We start from the raw sequence: 22745 nt of genomic DNA on the forward strand, positions 1-22745 counted from the left end.
CAAAGTTCTGGCCAAGTATCTCCTGTTGCACATTGACAACAACCAAGACTTTGGACTTTGCTTTCCACAAAGTACGATGAACTTTGCAGATTACCACGTTTCTGCATTAACCTCTCCAAAACAAATCTTAGATCTAATCGCTCATGTATTCTGTGGTTCTGTAAGGTTCTTGCTCCTGTCAGCTCCTGTCAAAACAAAAGACAAACCCAAGCACAACCCTTTTACCACCTTTAGTCCAAGATGTGCAGGATTTTTGCGGCAATAGAACCTATGACCTCTGTGTTACACTGGTTCAAATCCATGTAAACACTGAAAATCCAAATCAGGTTCAGATGTTTCTGCTGAGGATTGTAGGTCAGGTGAGGGCAATCTTGAAGCACTGTGTGTGTGTATGTGTGTGTGTGTGTGTGTGTGTGTATATGTGTGTGTGTGTGTGTGTGTGTGTGTGTGTGTGTGTGTGTGTGTGTGTGTGTGTGTGTGTGTGTGTGTGGTTGACCTGCTTAAGTTAGGTTGAGGACACTGTTGCTTTGACCTTTAACCTCCGGGCTACTCTGCACTTCCAGGTTGAAACAGTCCAGAAACTTCATCAAAACATCGAACTTTCATCATTGATTAATCTGTTATTTATTGCTTTTTTTTAAAAAAGTTTCCATAGCCCAAAGCCTTTCAAATTACTCTTTGTTCTGTTAAGAGGTTAAAGTAATAAACTAAAAACATGAAACAAACAAAAGCAGCAAATCACCACCAGCAGAGAAGCTGGAACTCGATTTAGTTCTACTAAATACAAGACTGAAGACTGAAACTGATTATGACGAAAACAAGAAAAGAGGAAAGAAATCAGCTGTGTTTCTGTTTTCAGCTATGGGAAGTGAGTTTCAACTTGTCTTAGTACATGTCAGGTAGAGAGGCAAACTGCACCAAAATAGGTCTGAACATGAAGGTCAAGGGTTCAAAAAACCTTTCACCCTTGGTTGCATGCGATCTACTACCTGAGGTTGCCGATATGTAACCCTAATGTATAATTTCACAGTTTAAATGCTTCCAAAAGCGTCTGAATGTGCCTGAAATGTAACTGTAGTTTACTACTGCATGTTTTAAAGTTAGACCAAATAAAATAGTCTGTGTGGTAAAACTACTGAGGAATGTGAAGATGGGCCGGCTGGACAAAGAGTCTTCTGTTTCCAGCAGTGCGACAGAAGTTCAAGCTAAAGTTAGTCTTACAAATTGAGGTTTGATTTGCGAATGTGATATTTTACAGTGTAACTGATCTCTTAAAGGAGCTAACAGTCAGAAAAAGCCACTTGTGGATGATGTGGGGTTTAAAACAAATGTTATGAGCTGCGAGCGTAACGTAATGTGTGAAATGTGGATGTTGGCCAGGACGAAAACCTTCCTCCTGTAAATAAGACATCTGCTTCCAATAATAAAGCAGAACGCGACATATCTGAAATCGAGGCGAGATGGCTATCGCCGCATTCCTGACGGCACAACTCCCTGCAAGAACAATGTACGGCCAGTGTTGTTGCTTCTCGCTTTATCTACCCAATCTATCCTGGAAGGGGTGTGTGTGTGTGTGTGTGTGTGTGTGTGTGTGTGTGTGTGTGTGTGTGTGTGTGTGTATCAGGGTTGAAGAAACACTCCCCTGCATTCATATACAAAGGCACTTTTGTCTTTGACGGGGCAACGGCACCTTTTCTGCACAAAGGAAACTAAATACGATTTTGGCGTCTGTTCCCTGCTGGAGTTATGATACAGGACCGCTCAGACTCTACGGGCCGGTGCAGAGACCAGAGTGTAGGTCAACCTGCAGGTCGCACACACTTTAGACTGATGCTATTAAAAGTCTTCATTTAATTATTTCCATTAACAAAAAAATGCAATCTCATTCCCTAAACAGCCTATGAACCAAATTAACCAAAAACCAAATTAATAGTTATTTTCAAATTTTCTTCTTTGCCGTTTTGCAGGGTTTTTTTATAGATACACTCTTTGCAGATACACCTTGGATTTTTGCACCCAATTGCATGAGACAGAAAAGTCTGCAAGTTTTCTCCCATGTCTCCTGCAGTAGAGGGCACAGCAGCTCTGTTGTTGCTCAGTGCTCGTCTAGGTGTGTGTAGTGCTGCAGGCCTGTAACCCCCCCCCCCCCCCCTACACACACATCAGCATGACCTCTGTCAAAAAAACACTCACCAAAACCAAAAACTGACCAGTTAACGAGTGGATGAGTGCTGTTTGTAACAGCATGCTTCATGATAAACACACACACACACTCACCATCATAACAAGGGGAGCCCAAATGGAGAACTACCTTTAGACCGAAATCTCTTTATGGGTCTATTTGAGCACAGCTTGAGTGTAGGGTTAATTTTTCCATAAAGCTCTCAACCGTTAACATCTTGTGACATTTGGATCTTTTAAAATTCTCTCTCTATCTCTCTCTCTCTCTCTCACCCACACACAAACACACCCACATACACACAGGGTACCATATATTTACATGCTGTAGTTTTACAATGTGGTCTAAACACAAAGGTACTCTGCCTCGGGCTGGACTGCTGAAATGCTGGCTCTGAATCTGTCTGCGAGACGCAAGCAGAAACTCATATGGATGGACACACACACACACACACACACACACACACACACACAAACCTGAACAAACACCCCCCCCCCAAAAAAAAAGAAGAAAAGAAAAGATAAATTCCCTCAGAGGACCTTTTCGTAAAACCAAGAGCGAACATGGCAGACTTACGTAACCATTTGCGTGACACAGAACTATGTTAATTTGAGTCGAGGGAGGGAGGAAAAAAACAAACCCAAAAACACACAGAAAGACAGAAGGAAAGACGGGAAAAAAAGAATGTTCTGGCAGTCAGAGGAGGAGGAGAAAAAAATACAGAGCGAGTCTCAGATTACGCCATCCTCCCTCCCTCCCTCCCTCCTCCCTCCTGGAAACATAGCGTGAGAGCGCTGCCGGTCCACGTCCTGATTATGATTAATGCAGGTAGTACCACACACACTCAAACCAGGGTTCTGGCAAGGTTCTATACTCGGGGCTGTGGTTCTGTTTGCAGCAGTTAACCCTCAGTTTGGCTTGTTAAAAGTTTTAAAACACAAGCTGGTAAAATCACAGTAAAGTCTCTAAGCAGCACACCCATTCTGAAAGAGGGTTCTTCTTTAGCAATCTATGAGAAAGAACCTCTCTACAAGGTTTTTAACAACACTATGGAAGATATTAGAAAAGACTTGATCTGCTTAAGCAATTGAGCTTCGTAGAACTTCTCTTAACTGCAACATTAAGGATCGATATTGAATCATTTCAGCGCGTCAATTTCAAAAACAGAGTGGAAAAGTAGTTTCCAGAACCATTAAGGGTCTATAATAAGAACGTGAAGAGGTGGTTTTAATTTTAAGAGTGTTTATTACACCAGTTAGGGTCTACAGTGATCAAATTAAGCATTATGTTCATATCGATGACACCAAAAATCTGGTCTATTTGCACATTTACTTCACTGAGAAAGGAGAGAACAAACTCTGGTGTGGGCCAAATAAATGCACCAAGATCATATGAAAAAATGGATCCCGGTCCACTTTTCAGGCAAACTGGTGCTATTTATTTGATCCTGGCAACCATTTCCCCTCTTGTAGACCCGGACCCCTAGCTGCCCGTCCTAATTAATGACAGATTAAGTCCAGCTGCAGCCTTCCACCGAAGCTTTTAACAGCTATTTCTGTGTGAGCACTCCACTATCGCAGAATATAAATACAGCCTCTAAGTGCAGAGAGGCGACATACTGCCAGTCCACACAATAAAGTTGGATTTGATTTTCCCCTGTGGGTCATTGTAACGCTGATTATCCAGGATGACAGGTGACCAACCATGTCCAACTGTCCATGGAATTACTTGGCAGACTGTGACAGGACCTGGTCCATATGTAATAAGTGAACATTAAATCGACCAGAAGCTTGTTTTTTTAATTAGGTTTTGACTAAAATAGCTAAACTACAGGTCAGCTCTAGTGCTTGCGTAGAGATTCTACTGTATATTGCAGCCACTTTAGTATGACATTTACAATGAAGAACCTCTCACATTGGGGTTTTCTACAGCATCATAAAGAGAAGGCTATGAGAAAAAAAGGCTTCAGGTAGAACCACTTGCAGGGGTCTTGCCGGGGGCTGATTGGGGGCTTTTACTATAGAAAGCTATAGACTATAACCATAAGTCTTTTAATATTTACAAGAAAACACTAAACTCTAAAAGACTTTGTTGTAGAACTAACTTTGTCCTGTTATCGTCTTGTATCTAGAAAATGTCCCGGAACCTTAGGTGGTCCTTAGGATGGCTACAGAAACTATGGTCCTGTGGAGAACCATTTGATCACAGTGAGTCTGTCTTAGCGGCAGCATAAACAGACCTATCCAGAGGGATTCTTACAGGATCGGAAAGGGTTCTGCTACACAAAACTCTCTGGCGCTGCAGTGTGTAGTAGTGTTTCCCAAACTGCGGTCTGGGGCCCTTTAGGGCTCCTTAAAGGGGAATACAGAAGAAACCCAGAAGAAGCAGAAGTCCAATGGCCTGCTTGCTTAATTCACACAAAGAGGAGGAAAAATGATTGTGATGTGGTGTTTCTCTTTCCACTGTTCGCTCCCGGCCTGCAGCAGCCTCTCTGTCGGGCACAAAGGGTTTATAAGCAGTGAAAGAACCTTTGCACGGAACAGTCTGGGAAGCTTAGCTGTATCAAATGGCATAATTAGATTTAAATCAAACTGAGGTAACAGTTTTCTTTATTTTCCATACAGAATAGGGCTGCAATGTTTTTGGACCTCAGCCCTCAAACATTACCTCCGTCTGTCCAAGATTATAAGAGCAAAGTAGGAAAACTAGACTTTGCTGCCTGAAGGCTTCAGCGAAAGACAATGTGGGCACTATTGCAAACCTACAGCACAATCTATGACCTACTAAGATATTATTACCCCTGTTACTATTACACAACTCGGACTGCGGTGCATTAACTGCCCTGACTGACGATTATAGAGATGCATTTTGCAATGCTGCTACATAAATAACAAATGTCAGAAGCAAAGCAAGTGGGAAAACAATAAAAATAGGACCAATACACAGGATATAAATTCAGTAAAAAAAAATACAATACACTCAATACAAAATAGCACATGTGCAAGTAATGCAAGTGTTTAGTGTTTTGATCACCCAGTGCAAAGTTGCCATAATGGTAGTAGGAGTATTATAGCTGGATTACAGTAATGACAGCACAGTAGCGCGCATTACGATCACCAGATACACTCATAGACCCACTCAAGGAAGATACAAGCAAGTACTGCAGATACACTGTAAGGTACTGTGTTGTACAGATACTGTAGGAATACTGCTTGGTGTGTATTTACAAGGCCGACTTACATTTTCTGGACCGGCTTCTTCCGTTTCTTCGCCGCGTAAAGCGCCGTGTTCCCCAGCATTGTGATTCAGAGAGGATAAAGTGCAAAAAAGTGACTTTATCCCGCTTGAAGCGTAATCTTTAACAGTCCGACGGTTTTGTGATGATCTGCAAACCAAATAAAGTTGAAAATTAAGCAATGAAATCCTCGTACGTGTGTCTTGTCATCGGCTCGGTTTACTTCCCATGCGTCTGTGGTGGAAAAAGGGACTACTTTTTGTTTTCGTCTAAAGCTGCTCCAAACGCCCCAACGGCCACAACAAACTAACACAACTTCTGCTATTCTTGTTAATTTGTACTAACACGCTACACTACCGTAACCATGGCGAGTTTAGCGAAATTAAAATCGTAAAATCTACTCCGAGTAACTTCGTTAGTCCTTTGCTGCGCGTCAGTCTCGTAGTGATTGGACGGGGTTCCTGCTGCTAGCGCCGCGCGCTCCCGCCGTCGGCTGGTGTCTGGTTGTGCGTGTGCACAGAAATATTTAAGGTGGTACAAATGTGGGCCAACAGACACACACACACACCGCAGACATGGAACGAGTGGAAACCGCACTGTAACCAGGAAGACCTTAAGGTGGAGTCTTTTCCACTTCTATGGATAATGGCTCGTATTTGTTTACATTTACGACATTATGGTTCCATATCCAGAATCAATCAATCAATCGATCTATCTTTCGATACAAAGTGAAAGACTAATAATACTATGACATTTCTACAAAAGAATCTTTATTGTGAATACTAAATCAAATGTATACAGTACCGTATATCCAACATATACAGTAAAAAAATAATCATAAATAAGAAAATAATAATTTAATTAAATATTTTTTTTTACCTTCAATTTTGGAAATAGTTCACCAAACCCTGCCGACTTGCATAGAGATAAAAACATCTAACAGTTTGTCATCTTATCTACTGGTGAAGGTTGAGTTACTTTCTATTTTCTACTTCACGCTGTTGACTTAAGTTTATGCATGTCTATATTTGTTCAGTGTTTAGGTGTCCCCGCCTACAGCAGTCAGTCGGAGCCCAACCAAGTTTTCTGAGGTCACACTTTTCAAGATTGAGTGTATTGTTCATTGTACACAGTGCAGCCTATGTCAACATGATATATGGTGGCGTTTTTGTGAACGAACCTGCCCCAGCATGCCAACGACCACATTTGTAAAACTCAACAGTTCGTCAGCACAACACTGTTTTTCCAACTTCAGCTGAGGAAGAAAAGATCAGAAGTTCACACACAATATTTTTCATCTAACATCTAACATCTGTCAGATACAAAGTCAAATATTTTGTTATTCTTCATTTGTGGCTTGTAGTCACGGTGGTTCCGGTGGTGTAACATGTGGCTGATTTTCAACATCACAGCTGGAATTTAGAAATGTCACGAATCAGAAAGCTTTTGGGTGGAAATAATGATGACATGGATGTTGAAACACAGACAAGGTTTTGTTGTAGGTTTGGGATCAAGACTATGCAGTCAGAATAAAGAGACAAAAAACATTATTATCCTAATTATTCTATGAAAAGGAAAAAAATCTAAGGAAAAAAATGTCACATTGGATACAGGAAAATATGTAAACGTGGGTAAATATGATGTAGATACACTTAAAACCAATCAGTAAACAAGCAAATAAGGGTTGTAGCGCCCCTGGTGGCGATCGGTGCAATGTAAAAATGCCAGTGCAACCACTACTCATTATCCAGTACAGGTTTGAATTCCGTGCCTGGCTGAAAGGGCAGGTCGCTGTTGTCAGCTGAAAGCCTGCTATCATGGGAAATCTGTGTTAATTTACATTGTAACTGTAAACTATATTTATAACTGTAAACTGTAAACCGTAAACTATAGTTATGAAAAGTGTGGCTCAACCAGGGTGAGTTTTTATGCAAATGAGAAGTCAATTCATGAGAATTGACTTCTCATTTGCTACTGTTTGTATATAAACCCATCCAGATTAGCTGGCAGAGATGAGGGGAACTCTCGGCGTTCGCGTTGCCATGGTAGCACGTTATGTTGTGATGCTAAACAGGGGAGTAATAAGCCAACAGCTATCTGTGATATGCAAACCTCTGGCCCTATTAAAATGCAACCTTTGTTTAAATGACACCCTGTTTTAATACAGCTTGGCTGGAAGCAGCAGCAGCTCTCTGGCTCTCTTTTCTTTATGAGATGCTTTTATACAACCACAACTTCTCTGTTTTTGCAGCTCAGCCTCGGTTTTTACTTCTTTGATTTATATTTCAAAGTTGTATCATTCTGTTGAGCGCTTGATTTGTGCCTGTCGAGACTGAATTTAACCGCCCTGAGACGCAGAAACACAGCTAGAGTCGAGCGGCTGCTTCTCCTAATTGAGATGTCCGGGAAAATGATTTACGGCAAGCAATCACAGCAAATGATAGTGTTTTTTAAGAGATACTACTGTAGGTATCTGCAGTCACAGTAACAGACTTGATCGTTGACATTTTACATCAGCAGTTAGTGGTGTTTCCTCTTTGAATGCATATAAATCATTTTGAATTGAGTTACCCAACATCCTTTTGGTTAATCTGCATGAGCTGTACGTTGAACAGAGGATTTAGGAGGCCAGCAGCTGTTTCTCCTCATCATTAACATTCTGGATGACTAAACTCCACCAGTTTATATATTTGGCAGCACCAAAAGGGGCTGAAGAGCTGCGGTAACTTTCCACTGTGCCACCGCAGGCTGCTGCACTGTTTTACTGCGACATGCAGAGGTGGCATTTACACAGCAATAAACGCTCTCCCAAACTCTGACTACAACTTGTGAACTTTGCGTTACGTAATGGCTGTTGACCTTTATTTAGGGCAGGAGAGGTGCACACCCTCTGTCAGGCTCAACTTTTGCTCAATGGCACTTAGGCGCAGCTGTGTGACACAAGTGAAAGTGAGTCTGGCATGTCCTCAAAGGCAGTATAGCAAGTTTGTGGCCAAAACAAAATCTTTCAGTTTCATTTGCAGCATGTGTGCAAAACCGCAGTGGAGAGTTGTTAAATTCTTTAAGGATCCAATCAGTACAAAGGCAATCGAAGGTCAGAGGTCATGATCGATTGATCCAGTTAGACGGATGCATGGAAGCCATACATTAGACATGAAAACCCTTCATTCTGGATATACGTATGAGGAGCTGTGTTGTTGTTAAAGTACAGCTTTAACTTCATATTCAACTTTGAGAAAGTAGTGTGATTAGATCATACATTGGCTGATTAAGCAAAAATACAATTCTTATAAATAAAAAAAATAAAAATACACAAATCGCGATAAAACTGATGGATTGAATGTTTTTATAGTGAAGCCAGACAGCCAAAACATCTGCAAAAATCAAGATCAGCCTGAAAGAAAACAAACCTTAAAGTTTATTTGAGTATCGCCCCTTCATATAAACCGTCATCACATATTCACATATTCATATATACACGTACAGCACAGACACACAATAGTGCACAGAAACCGTAAACACAGAGACTCTCAATTACACTTCTCCACCAAGCCAAAGCACATTAGCCGCACAAGATGAATGTTTAACAGATAAGTGAGTGTGTATGTAGATACAGACTGAGTTTAGTGAGAAACTCCAGCTCATTCTCATCTCATCAAATTGGCTTTTTTAGCAATAAAATGAGACGCCGTTTAAGCACTTTCCATGTTCTGGGAAAGACATGCCAACGGTTTATTGTGAGCCATCTCCCATTCTAACTCCTGGAATTTGAGATTCCTCCTGTGTTTTATGTCAAATATATAGGAAATGTTGTTTTCGAGAGGGATATTCAGAAAAACTTGTGTCCGCTCCTTTCAAACATTACAGAGGACTGATGAATCACACCTTGGGTCATTTCTGAAATATTACAGGTCATTTACCTTCCATCTTAGTTGCAAACTTGGAATCGTTCTACTTTCTACATTTCTTATATACAGTTCTTGGTTGGATCAAAGCTGAGTTATCTTCATCGTCCTCATAGTCCTTGTATGGTTTGTTGAGCATGTGTGTGGTGTGACTTTGTCTTAAAAAAGAAAGTTTTGAGGTTGAATATTCAATAAGGTGGAAAATATGTAGGTCGCTGTTGAGACACCAAATCTTTGATGCTGAATTTCTCAGATCTCCGCCCAGATGGAACCTTGTAATTCCACACTCACCATATATAGGACAGCATTATTTAGTTCTACAGATTCTGGTTCTGGTGTTTACCGGTTTTACACTTGGCTGGAATTACCTAAGCGTCTGTTTCTGGTGGAAAGTCCTTGACGCTTTGACACGTTTCCAAAATGTGAAGGAGCATCCAGGACAGGAGACAGATCAGGTCGAAACATTCAGACATATAAAGTCTCAAATTAACATCAAGACACAGGAATAAAAGCTGCAGAGCAAGACGGTGATTAAAGGTCACAGCCACTCACAATTACAGGCCTGCTGCAGTCATGTTATTTTCCATGTCAGGACAGTCTGGAAGGATTCGGACCTGTGTCTCATCCTTCAGGCCTGGTTAGCGGTGGGAGTCGTGCAGACATGGTTAAGGGTCCTGCTGGATCTAGGGTAGGCATGCTCTGGTGAATTGGTGGCAGATGTTGGCGCTTTTGGAAAGCAAACAGCAGGAAAGTGGTTGATTTGTATCAAATTGGAGGAGGAAGAAATTAAAACAGCTTTTATTACCGGGATCCAGGAGAGTTTAACTTTTTAAAGCGGTTTTAATGTCATTTTAACTGTGTAAAGGTTTATTTTCTACCTAGTTGGTGTCATCACAGTGAATCCTTTATGAATTCAGATGTAAATAGGGCTGCTGGTCTGGGAGGGAGTTGGTCATCGACGATCTTAAGAATATGTAAAGCTATGTTAAATAGTAAATAAGATATAAGTGCATTTCCAGACACACCTCAAGACAACTTTCACCAGACAACTTTCCTCATGGTAAGAAATTATTTCTGTTTTTCTCAAATTCCTCCAAGAATTTGGGAGAATCGTGTGCTGTTTGTCTCAGTTCTGTAGCAGTAAGCTGGAGAATTCCAGAACGATGTCGATTTGTATTGGAAACAGGTTGAAATGATTCCACTGCTTTGGAAGATTTGAGTTGTTTGAAGAAAATAAGACATTCAGGGCTCAATAATAGACTGAATGACTTGTTGAAAATTCTTCAGGTTGGTCCGATTCTTGAAGTAATCAAAGCTGCACCACAACAGATTTCTGTGGTTCTGGTTATGATGCGCCCATGAAAGGTTGGCATGCAGCCACTCACATTTCACACAATTCATCATAAATCTCTTTTTTTTTACCTGTATAACTTATTTGAGGTCGAGAACTTGCAAATCACACCCAGGTCAGCGACACACAGAGGGTTTTTCCATATGCAGCAGCTGCAGAACTGAAACTGATCCTCTCATGGTGTCTGAAAAACTACCCAGCCAGCACTGGGTTTGCACACACACAAACACACACACACACACACACACACACACACAGCATTTCAGGGATGTATCAGTTCCCATCTCCAACTTTTGACAGGTGTTGAAATTTCATCTGCGATTGCGGGAAGTCGGGCATTTACAGCAATCAGGTGTGTGAGCTCAAGTTTGTGTCAAAATTCAGGAATTTAATAATCGGCCCACTATGTGACTGTATTTTATGGAGCTAAATCAGTTGATTAGCATGCAAAATGAGGCTCACACCTTTCTGTCCGCTCCACTAAAAGCATCAACAGCTGATGTTGGTCCTCATGCTGTATGTTCTTTCAGCCTGTGGTCTGTTTTATTGAGCTTTTATGGTTTATTTACTGTGGTTTCATTGTTTTTCATTAGATGTTTTTGCCATGTGTTTGCCAGTGGAAAATCCTGTCTGCAAGCCTAAAGTTCATTGTCGGGAAACAGCTTGATTCGAATTGAATTGTAAATGAATCAATAACAGATTACAGTGTGGATTCCCATGATATGATATTGGCTGAATGCAAAGCAGACGTTTGGCCCACGCATTAACTGAGTTTGTGTGCATGGTTTGGAGCAGCAACATCATTTTTTGCTTCTGGTCAAAATCACATTTTTCCTAACACTAGTCCATTGATGTGAGATAATCCAACTTGTTTCCAATGTAAATCAGCATGTTTAAACATTTTTCTTATTCCACCTTGTTTCAATACGCTGTCTTTTGTTTGTACGAATTCCTTAAAACAACTAAAGCTGTGTTGGAAACAGGGGAGGCGCACTCACACTCACACTCACACAACTGGCTGATTTCTCGCCCATTTTAAGACAAACACTGTTATGGCTCTGTCACGACCGAGATTTGGTTTTCTGTTGGAGCCCCGCGTCAGATCTCGGAGCTGATGAGTCACGCCGAGCCGCTTCCAGCAGCTCCCATTCCTCACACTCAATGTTGGATAAATTGATGATGGTCTTTCCCGGATTGTGCTTGAATGACTGAAGGTGGAGGGGAGGCAGTGGCACAGTGGGTAGTGCTTCCGCTTGGGAACCAGAGGTGGTTCGAGCTGGTTCAAGCCCCTGCCGAGGTGCCCCTGAGCAAGGCGCCGAACGCTCAATTGCTCCCCCCTCTGCGAAGGGTGGTAATGTAATGTAAGTCGCTTTGGATAAAAGCATCAAATGATCGTAATGTAAAGGTGTAAAGTGAAAAGTCATTTCAAACAGGACTCGGGATTTTGTGCCATGTTTACATTTGGCCTTTCGGTCATTACCCTCTATTGTCCTATATTTCAGCCCCTGCACTGAATATGGGTGTAGCAGACTAGATAATGTTGTGGCTCCCAAAAAGTACAACATCACTAAACAGTTCATCAATATTGGCTCTCTGCTGATGCAAGAAACAGCAATAATCACGTAATCTCTCACTTTTTGGTATCATGGAAAGTTATGTTCTCATAAAATGTTCTGTGGCTAAAGGATCAATTCTAATAAGGCCACCTGTACACTTTACTTCTCAAGTCATTATACAAAATCTACAACTTTGGGGGTAAATGTAACCGTAAATGTGCCAGCAAAGATCCCTCAATAATCCCAATAATGTGTTTGATAAGCTTGGCTGGAAGCTTTATAAGTCACACATTGGAATGAAACCCCCCTCCATTCTGTCATAATCAAGTCCAAAGCAATGTCTCTGTTTAGTTCACCTCAGTCAAGCATAAAAACCCTTATATTATATCCAAATTCCAAGTGGGTCTACAAATGAATGGATGAAATCACACTTACAATGCTTGACAAACCAACATCCGAGCCCAGTTCCTTCCAAAGAGCTGCTGGATGGGAAGAAGGATGAACCATCTAAACATCAGGGTTTTTCGGTCCACAAAATCCACATAATGAAGTTAAAACAGTAACAGCAATACAACAATGCAGCTGAATAATAGCTTTTCATTAAAAATATCCCTAAAGCATTGATCTTAAAGGGCACAATGGAAGACAGATTGCTGGAAATCATCCGTTCGTCTCATGTAACCCATCTGTTTCTTGCTCTAGGACATCTCTATTGTTTATTAAAGAGCATTTAAGCATGTACTGTAGGGTTGTGAATGATGATTGCGGTGGCCTTGTGTTTGATGCCTGCCATCACCTCATTGAGGGCAGGAAGACGGAGGAATGGATCCGGGGATTTTTCCATGTTAATTCAAAGATCATTTCTCTTAGCATGCAAGTCTACTGTTAAATAAAGAGAAAACATCAACCGCAAAATTTTCACATCAAAGGCCAAATGATCACGTGTAAAGCTAAACCGTATGCTGCGTCCACGGTCGCGTCATGCCGGAGGAAGCGCTAGAACAAGACAGTCTCTCTTCGATGCAACTTCTTTGATGCATCTCTTGATTTAGTATCCGACGTTTGAGGTATAATTTCTTTTGTCCTTCTTGTAATTTGGAGATTCACAAAAACACAGCATGAGGAACTTCACATCTTCTCATCCGCAGTGGTGAATGGTTGCATGAAAAAAAATACTCTGGAAGTTGAGTGCCAAACCCAAAATGTTCAACATTATGTTAGCTTTCACACTCTGATGCCAGAGCGATTAAACTCTGTTAGTGTCAGTTCTCCAGCCAGCTCTGGAAAAGTGAAAACAAAAAGAAAAGAATGAGCAAATTTATGAGAAATATGACGGAGTGCTTCATGTTTTCTTTGCACACTTTATTTTCACGGATATCAAACGGCCACACACTTCACTGCTCATCAATATCAGTGTTGAGCATGTCATGGAAAGCCTGTTGTCTTCTGTGTCTGACTCAAATATGTGCAGAAACACCAAGCCAGATATAAAAGCTAAACTCGCTTGGCAAACTGGTAAGGTTAGAGAGACAGATTTATCGTGGAAAAGAAGCTTGAGATCTGATTCTGAAGTGGTTTGGTTAACTGCTCCAGATAAAACAAGCTATTTCACCAATGAAGCTACAAACACCTGTGGCACTAATGAACTACATGTTGTGTGTGTAAGTGTACATGCTTGTAACCTGTAACTTTGTAAACTTGTCCAATATCTTTATTGCACAAAACCCACTTTCAAAGAAAACATGAATGAGCACCATGAATAGTAATCCTGCACAACATTGCATCAGCTATGACAACAGGCACAACTTGAAATAGGCATTGTCTCAAAAATACAAGTCTTCTGTCAGTGCAAAGTAATGCTACACGTTTGATATCTTGAGTGTCTGCCCATTGATGGGCGACACTAACTTCTGCAATAACAGAGACCTAAGTTACACAATATTTATGACTTCAACATACTTCTAGTCCAATGATCAGACAAGACACTCAAAAAAGCCCCACAAGTATTGGAACACTTGATCAGTCAGACTCCTCCCTGTACACAACCCTGCTGTCAGGTTATCCATCTCTTTAAAGCACATGGGATTCACTCCATTTCCAGGGAGGTTTGAATCCCAGGACCACATGGTTGAACATGGACAAGGTTAAGCGGAGCATTAACGCCCTCTGACCTCAATGGATGCCACAATTGTGCCGTTGAACAAGGCACTTAACTTCCAATTAGCTGAGTGGGGAGCCGCTCGACTGCAGTAGGAGGCTGCGGTTGTACCGGGCAGCTCCCAGTAGCCGAGAGTAGAAGGCTGTGGTTACGCTGGGCAGCTCCCAAATGATAATGTGTGGAGCTTTACGAAACTGAATCACGGCATTGTTGAGAAAGAGCGGACATTTCTGGCGAACCTCCCCTGGATAAATAGGGGTTGAATAAAAACCTCATGACCGATATGGGAAGAGGAGATTTGTTTTCATGTATTTATTTGGACCCGCTTTCAATCCATCATCTCATTATGTGAGTGGGAGCATGCTGGGAAATGTTTGCTTCACGGTGTATGAATAAGTGGTGAACCTTTCCAAACCCTGAAGTTTTGATGACTCATTTCTGGTGAATAGAAAACCGGCTGGAAAAAAGCATGTGGTGATTTTTGGTAAGTGACGAAAAGTGAGGAAGAGAAAGAAAAACATGATGATGTGCCTCACCGGTATGGTTCAATCCAAGTTAGCTTAAATATCTTAATTAGCCCTTACTCTTGAGTGTTCAGTTGGTTTTTGTTGGCACAGTGTCAGTTTTTGGCAGCACTGTGAATATGACAGAAATCATAGTTTTGTGACACAAACGTGAACTGCAGTTTCAAGTATGGCCACAGGGGGCAGCTGGTCTCACTTTATACTGTAGCTCCAATGTTTGAGATTTTCTCAGACAGAATCTGGGATTTCTTACTGGAATTCCTGAAGAATTGACTTTTAGGAAGTACAGTAATGTACAAAGACACTTGCTACTTAGTAACCCTTCTACAGAAAACAGCAAAGATGAAGTTTTTATGGCACCAAGCTGTTGCTTTTTACCACCAAGTTGTTCCAGTTGTTATTCCCATTTGACCTCCAAGGCTGTAACACACAGGCGGCTTTTTGGTTTGTATTCGGTGGAAATGGTGAGATGTTTAGGTACGCTGATTTCACAGTGGATCTCAGGGAAACCAACCCCCACCAAAAACACCCACACACACAGCGAGCTGCGTTCGCACGCAAAGGTGCCGCTCAGCTCCCTTGTCCCAACATTCTCAGGTGGTGACTTCAGAGAGGGTTTCGTATTAGTGTGTATGTGTTTATGAGTGTGTGTGTGTGGGTCTGGGCGTGTGTGTGTGTGTGTGTGCCGGCCCAGGGCCCAGGGTTTTTGGGAACCGGCCCTTAGGACGAACCCCACCAGCCCAGACTATTATTACTGCTGTTATTGGAGAGAGAGAGAGAGAAAGAGGCTCGACACACACACACACACACACACACATACACACACACACTTCAGCTCGTCTGGCCTCTTCAGTCATCTGGGGTTGATTAACATCACCACTTCCCTACATACACACACACACACACATTCACATGAGTTGTGGTATGAGTGTGTGTGACTGTAAATGTGTATGTGTGTTTTCTTTTTTGAAGGGGGGGTCTGCAGGCCTCTTCCTTATGTCAGCACACCACACACACACACACACACGCACACACACACACACACACACACACACACACACAGTGCAAGAGATGCAACGATAGCTTCCCATGAACTCAGTCACCCCTTCAAAATAAAAGCTGGGGGTTGGGACTCTCTCCCTGTTAATTTGCTAACGCTCAAGTGATTCCTTGTTTATTGTTTGTCACTTTTCCAGGACCAGGATCAACGAGGACTGGATCCTGAATAGATCGTCTTACATTCATTTGCTCGATGATGATTAGAATGTTGATGCCTGGAGACACAAAACAATGAAGGTTCTATGCACATTGTTGGGCAAAAAATGCAAAATTTCTGACTTTGATTGCAAAAATCGCACAAAAAAACGTGAAATCCTGTGGGGCTGATTATGAGACTGAGTCTGTGGTTTAACGGCTCAGTCATTTGGATATTTTAACATTCCAGTAGTGATGCTGTGGGACTCCTGCATGGATTTGAATCTCAGCCCTGCCAAAGCTTCCCTCCTTTGGAAAAAGACAGCGTTCCTGTAGGGAAATTACTGAGCTCTCCAGGGAAATCTACACTGAATTCTATCTCTTTGATTTCATTCCTCCAAACAATTTCAGCTTAGTCTCTCCTTGGCGTTCCAAGTCTTTGGTTAATGAAAACGCTGTTAGTCAGCTCCCAGCTCAAACCGAAGTGACAGACGGCGAGCGTGTGAGTCAGACATTCATTTCCTTCCTTTGGCAAAGCACCAAGCTCATTTGTTCCTCGACGGTTTGGGTTTTCAATGGACGATGTGATGCAAAGGGAGTTCTCCTGGAAAAACATGACCAACTTCAAACTTTCTCTCTGAACGTTTTCATTTTTTACGTCCACACCTGCTCAGTCCCAAGTCACTCACTAATGGGAATGCTGTCACACACACTCACGCCTGTAAAAGTAGAAGTTAATCAACCATCACATCGCTTTGTTCAAAGGTGCACTCTGAACTCTGTCAGGGTGACTCAGATCTGTTCCAAACTAAGAGAAACAGCTGTTACACTGCTAATATGCCATAATATTATCGATGTTTTTATGTTTTTTGGAATGGATATTGTGCTTCATTTCGTATGTGCTTTATTGACCTGTTTGTTGTTGTTCATAATTTGAGTTCTGTGCCTGTGACAGGTGTGGTCTGTATGCTGTGACAAGATAGTTTGGCTCAACAGCACCTCCGGTAAGACAGTGGTGGTATTACAGGCAGGATGTGTTTATCTGTCTTTCCTATTTCATTTTTTAGGTTGTTTCGTTTGTTAAGCAGTTGGAAACAACGGATTAAACATTTAAATATTATTTGAAAATTTGATTGATTATCAACTGAGCAAATCTGCATCTACATTTAAAATCTGCAACTGGATAAAATCATTACAGAACACAAGTGCACCAAAAGAATTATAGAAAAATAATAAAAAGCAATTTTTGGAATGGAAAATTCACTTCTACTCATTGGCTGCAAAGGAAATGTTTGTGTAAAAGTAAAAGTATCTGATGGGATAAATCTCTAAGCTTGTCAGTCAGCGTGTCCTCAGTTTGGGGTGAACGGGAGCTGTGTTGTTGTTTAGTTTCTCATTCTTCTCTTGTCTGTTCCTGCTGTAGTGGATTAGCGAAGATCTCCATAATGTCCCCAGCTTCAGGATGACTCAGACCCAAAACAAAGCACAGACACCTTGGCAGGACGTTCGCATCCAAACCCATCAGGCCCAGAATCTTCTGGCACCGGGGTCTGAGACTGAGCGGTAGCTTTCTACTGACAGGACCACCCACTGGGATCATCTATCCCATAATGAGTCTGGCTGAGTCCGGACTGCTCTTACCAAAATGAAGCTTTGGACAGTGCTTTGTAGTTGATTTGTGTTAAGTTTTACCCAAAGTATTACTCACACACACAAACACACACTCTCACACACAGTCACACACACACTGTGAGCCTTCAAACAATGGTAACTGCACCGAGGAGACACATGGAGGGAAAAACAAAACGTGGCAGCGTGTTGCACTTTTTCCACTGTGACACGGATCCATTGGTCAGATGAATAACAGAGATGTTTGGTTGTCGTCTGTTATCGTGTTCGAGCTGACGTCACCTGCTCTCCCTTGTTGCTATGACAATTTGTTTGCCTTCAGCTTCTCTTTGCAAACACTGTCTTGTTGACATGCATCATGGTGTTGACAGCAGAATCTTGTTGTTGAAATTGTCTGGCTGCCGCCACCTTCTTGTGTTGACGTGGAAGTTGTTGCTTTCTGCATATCACTGCAACTATTGCAGTCGGCAACCATCAACTTCTGGAATCAAACTGCATAAAATGAAAATGTTTAAGGGCTTTCAATGTTGATTAAAGGGGAACTTTTTTTTTTTTTACTTCTTCTCTTTCTTCTACTTCTTCTTCCTTTTCCTTCTTTCCTCCTTTCTTTAAAGCTCTCTCCACACACACACACACACACACACACACAGACACACACACGCACACACACAGACACACACACACACACACACACACACACACACACACACACACACACACACACAGGTATTGATATAGAGGGTGAATGAACCATCCAAACAGAAAAAAAGTTTCAGGCTCTGGCAGAGCTTCACAGAGCAGCTGAAACACTACGTCGTCTTAAATATCATCGCAAAGCATCATCGGCAAGATTTATAGCAGGTATAACTCTCAAGACAATTCATACCTACAGTATGTAGCCTCATACATCACACACTCTCCTTTCTGTCATCCATTCAGTGTGTGTGTGAGTGTGTGTGTGTGTGTGTGTGTGTGTGCTCTGTTTTAGCCACTGGGTGGGGCAGTTCACACCAACATCAAAGAGGAAACAAGCACTAAATGTGTGAATGTGTCATATTTATTCTTAGAAAATGTCAATAAGGGCTCAGTATGATACTAAATTGTAATAAAAAGACACAACATCTGTAACGATACAGAAGTAAAAGAAGTTCCAAGCTTTCTATAATATTTTGGCCCTTAAAATCTTCATCATCCTTTCCATTTGTTGATAAAGTGATGAAATATAAAATAAAATATGGACACAAATGCAACAGATTCCGGTTGGGAAATTTCCTGTCATGTAAACAAGCTGAAATGGAATATTTATATGACACACAAGCAACATAACTCATGATATTTTCATAGCTGAGTGACATATTAGTCAAACTCCTGAGTCTGTATCACAACCCGGGTGAGAGATCAGAGCAGTTCATCCTCTCAGACGGTTTGGCAGGAGGTTTGTTCTGCTCAGAAAAACAGATTTGGCTGCTGGAAGAGTAACAGAAGCTGTAAAGTTCTTGAAACCAGGTGGAGAAAATGTTTTGTTTTCCATTGTTGCGTGCTCAACTGAGAGCTTATAAACACAAGATGTGAATCAGCATGAGTCAAAGGGTTGAGTCATGAGAAAACAATGGAAATTTGTGAAATCGAAAATTCCCGTCAGAGGCTTTCTCAGAAAAATAAGAGATGTGACGCTTAAGTATGAGGGAAATGTTGCAGTACCTTTCTCGGCCATTTGGGGCTGCCAGTGCGCGAGTTAGGACATAAACACAACATGGAAACTCTTCATATCCACCAGCTTTGGTGACAGGCACACAGCAGTCAGGCTAAGACACGAGACAGGAGATACGAGACCGAACCAAACTGATGACACGGGCTGTGTCCATAAGGGTTCCATTTATAATCCTGTTTAGGAGTATGCGTTCCAGGTATGCGTATGCGTTCCACCCCAGTCGGCCCTTGGTCACACACATAAGCAGCCCCTGAATCGCTCACATCCCTCAGCACGCATTCTCTACCAGACTTTATAGAAATTGTCTGTGTTTTGTTTGTGTTTGTGGCCATCTGAATAGTTCATAACGTCTTCATCATGAGTAAAACTTCCTGCTCTCTCCAATAGGGCGGCACCTTTTTCTTTGAGAGTTCACTCACGTCCTAGCTACCGCACTAGCTAGCTAACAGTGACATTATATAGGGAAATCACACAAAGAGAGGTTAATGTTTGTGCCGGGCTTTCTAACCGAATGTTTGGTATCAGAAACCCCTAAAACTCCAGTTGTGAATGATTGGTAAAGAGGTACATGCGTTACGTTGAGCAGCGCCAAGAACCATTACAGAGCTACAACTGGTTTTTAGGATGTAGAATTGGTATTTCCCAAATTTCCAACACCACTGGATGTTTAAGGTCTTTGCTAGACCGTTTGCATGATCATCTGGTCTTGGTTGGTTTAAAAATCAGATCATTGCCACTGTATTCAACCGCAAAACATCGCCCTCTACTGGCAAAAACTCATCCAGCCTGATTAAGGCTTTGGAAAATGCTTTAGGAAATGGGTTTCTTTGGGAAAATAACATGTTTTCCTCAATTCGTCTTTGTCATCTACTAAACCAAAACCTTGAAGCTCTGTAGAACCTGTTTGGACTTCACTTTTCCAATATTTCTGGTGTTCTTGTCCTTATTCGTCCTCTTCCGTCCTCAGAGGTTCCTTGCTCTGCAGCGCCTCGTCGGAGGCCAGTGACTCCTCGTCGTCCGCCTCGTTGGTGACGTACGAGCCTTTGTGTCGAGAAATGAGCCACGTCAGCATCAACACCACACAGATCAGTATCAGCAGCACCGCGACTATGGTCCCTGGAGAGCAGGAGGGTGAAGATCATCACATAAGAACCCTCCGCAACATCCTAAACAGCTTTAATAACTGGACAGAAGTATAATTTATCTCTCACCTCCAACAATGGCTGCAAAGGTTTCATCATCTGCAAATACAAACTCAGATTTAGAGTCAGAAAATGATCAGTCATGTTCTCACGTCATCTCAGGTTTTCTGCGTCGGCCATTCCTGGATAAAAGTTGAACAAAAGGCCTTCAAATGCAAAACCCGGACAAAACAAAACTAGGGAACAGATTCTGCTCTCAGGGATCCGACACCACAAAGCTCCTTTAAACGCCCACAGTGGCCCAGATGACAACTTTCCAAACAGAACAATGAGAGCTTTGATTGATTTTTTTATGTTTCTCCTTGCAGGCTATGACTCTCATTTTTAATCTTTTATGTCCCAGCGAGGGACAGAGTTTGTCCACAGCGATCTGAACCTGTTTGTCCCTCCTGTGGCCCCGTTTGGCCCTGCAGTGGAAACACGGTCCAGCAGGTCTCTGTGTGCTCTCCTCTTATCTCTATGGCGACAGACCCTGGAGGCGTCACACTCACTCCTTCCCATGCTCCTCTCTGGCGTCAGGCTTTGATAAGATAACACACACACATGCACACACTTCGGCTGAGCCAAAACTGTGTGAGTGCATTTGCCGATCTCATTTAACATTTTAATAACATCTTATGAAAACACTACTTCTGTTAATGTCATACATACTGTAGATACCGGGCTTTGCTGTGTGGGTCACAACCTCTGCAACAGTTGTGAAATCTGTCACGGCCAAAGTAGGAGTGGTCAAATCCTTGACCCAGTTCCTCTCCGTCATGTCGACGTTAACCTGAGCCACAAAACACAAATATAAAGTTCATCAAATTCAGATTCATCAGCAAACTATTAAAAATTATATAAGTTAGTCTGAAGGGGGCGACACATTTGTCTTCGTCAGCACCTCCGCCTGTCTCGGTTTGTGTGTGTGTGCCTGTGTGTTGGCTCAAAAGGTTACAGACAGATTTTTTGGAATTTGTGACATGACCTTAGACAACCATTCAGATTGCATGTTCAGTGTTTGACACTAGGTGGTAGCAGAGACAAAGGACAGCACAAGAGGCTTCAAAACCAGAGAGTCAGATGATAAAAGTGGAATGTACAGAAAAGCAGGTTCCAAGTTGTTATGGCAAGCAAACAAGGGAATGTTTGGTCTTGGTGGGGGTTTGCACTCTCTGTGCGTCACAGTACAGGAACGTGTTTACATCCACATGAAAACTAAGAAAAGGGAAATCAGCATTAATCCATTTAAAGTTAGTCGCCGCATGACTTCTTCTTCTTCTCCTCCTTCTTCTATATACAGCAAAACAAATACTCTATGTCTTAATCAACAAATACTCATGTTGAGTGCAAACACGAGTGACAGAGTGACTCCACTGTACAGATCAAACATATGGAAATTCTGTGGTGAGTTGACGCCTTGATTATTTGTTTTACACACGAGAGTGGAGAAATACACTCCACCATCAGCTTAGTGACACACACACGTACACTCACACACACACACACACACACACACACACACACTCACACTCACACTCACACTCACACACTCACACTCGCAGACAGGCTGTTATCAGTCAAGTTTAGATTCATCCGTGTCGCCCTTAAATGAGTCCCTCTTCATAACACAACGTTCTCTGGGCTGCAGAGCATAAATGTGCAACAAAAACAGAGTACAAACAGTAAATAGGTATAAATGGACTCTCATTGGCTCAGTGTAAGTGTTGTGACTGTAGCAGAGAAAAGTAAAATATGTTTGTAGTACAGAACAAATGCCTATGTGCAACGTTATTGACTTCAATCAAGAATACACAACTTTATGAGCATAACTTCACATTATTTAGCCGTTATTATACCTGTCAGGTTCAAAAACAGCAGCTGATCTGGCAACACGTTATCACACAACAATGATAGAGATCAAAAATACATTCAAATGTCAAATAAAAGGTGAATAAAGCTCTAAACTCACCACTTCTTCCAATCAACAGGCGTCTCTTCAGTCACCAAGAAGAAGGACAAGAGGAAACATAACAGCACACACACACATACACACACACACACTCACACACACAGATGGGTGTGGTGTCAGTCCCCAGGGTGGATCTAGTCTCCGTCTGGC

General features: G+C 41.9%; 2 protein-coding genes across 3 annotated transcripts in view; both read right to left on the reverse strand.

The window, feature by feature from the left end:
- Window positions 1-5889, reverse strand: part of LOC143012680 (aryl hydrocarbon receptor-like) — a 42398-nt gene extending 36509 nt beyond the window's left edge. Inside the window, exon 1 of the mRNA XM_076165945.1 lies at window positions 5420-5889. Within this exon, the coding sequence (XP_076022060.1) occupies window positions 5420-5478 (59 nt within the window). The 5' untranslated portion in view covers window positions 5479-5889. The remainder of the gene's footprint in view (window positions 1-5419) is intronic.
- Window positions 5890-18777: 12888 nt separating this feature from the next.
- Window positions 18778-22689, reverse strand: gypc (glycophorin C (Gerbich blood group)). Of its 2 annotated transcripts, none has more exons than XM_076165968.1 (4): window positions 22596-22689; window positions 21305-21416; window positions 20654-20683; window positions 18778-20558 (listed from the first exon to the last, which is right to left on the reverse strand). In XM_076165968.1, exons 2-4 carry the CDS (start codon window positions 21402-21404, stop codon window positions 20386-20388), a joined length of 303 nt encoding a protein of 100 aa, XP_076022083.1. In that variant the 5' UTR covers window positions 21405-21416; window positions 22596-22689; the 3' UTR covers window positions 18778-20385. The 2 variants fall into 2 exon arrangements, with proteins under 2 accessions (XP_076022083.1, XP_076022082.1); XM_076165967.1 differs by having other exon boundaries at window positions 21296-21416.
- Between the last annotated feature and the right edge of the window lie 56 nt (window positions 22690-22745).

This window comes from Genypterus blacodes, unplaced genomic scaffold, assembly GCF_046128005.1.
Source record: "Genypterus blacodes isolate CSIRO-AG114 ecotype Tasmania unplaced genomic scaffold, CSIRO-AGI_Gbla_v1 ptg000152l_1, whole genome shotgun sequence".
Lineage (NCBI taxonomy): Eukaryota > Metazoa > Chordata > Actinopteri > Ophidiiformes > Ophidiidae > Genypterus > Genypterus blacodes.

Bases quoted from the DNA above. Each gene is read 5' to 3' on its own strand.
- gypc (XM_076165967.1), bottom strand. From the start codon at position 21,404: ATGACGGAGAGGAACTGGGTCAAGGATTTGACCACTCCTACTTTGGCC. The intron at 20,684-21,295 runs GTATGTATGACA...TTGTATTTGCAG, and splicing joins AGCAAAGCCCGGTATCTACA to ATGATGAAACCTTTGCAGCC. The intron at 20,559-20,653 runs GTGAGAGATAAA...CCTGCTCTCCAG, and splicing joins CTTTGCAGCCATTGTTGGAG to GGACCATAGTCGCGGTGCTG.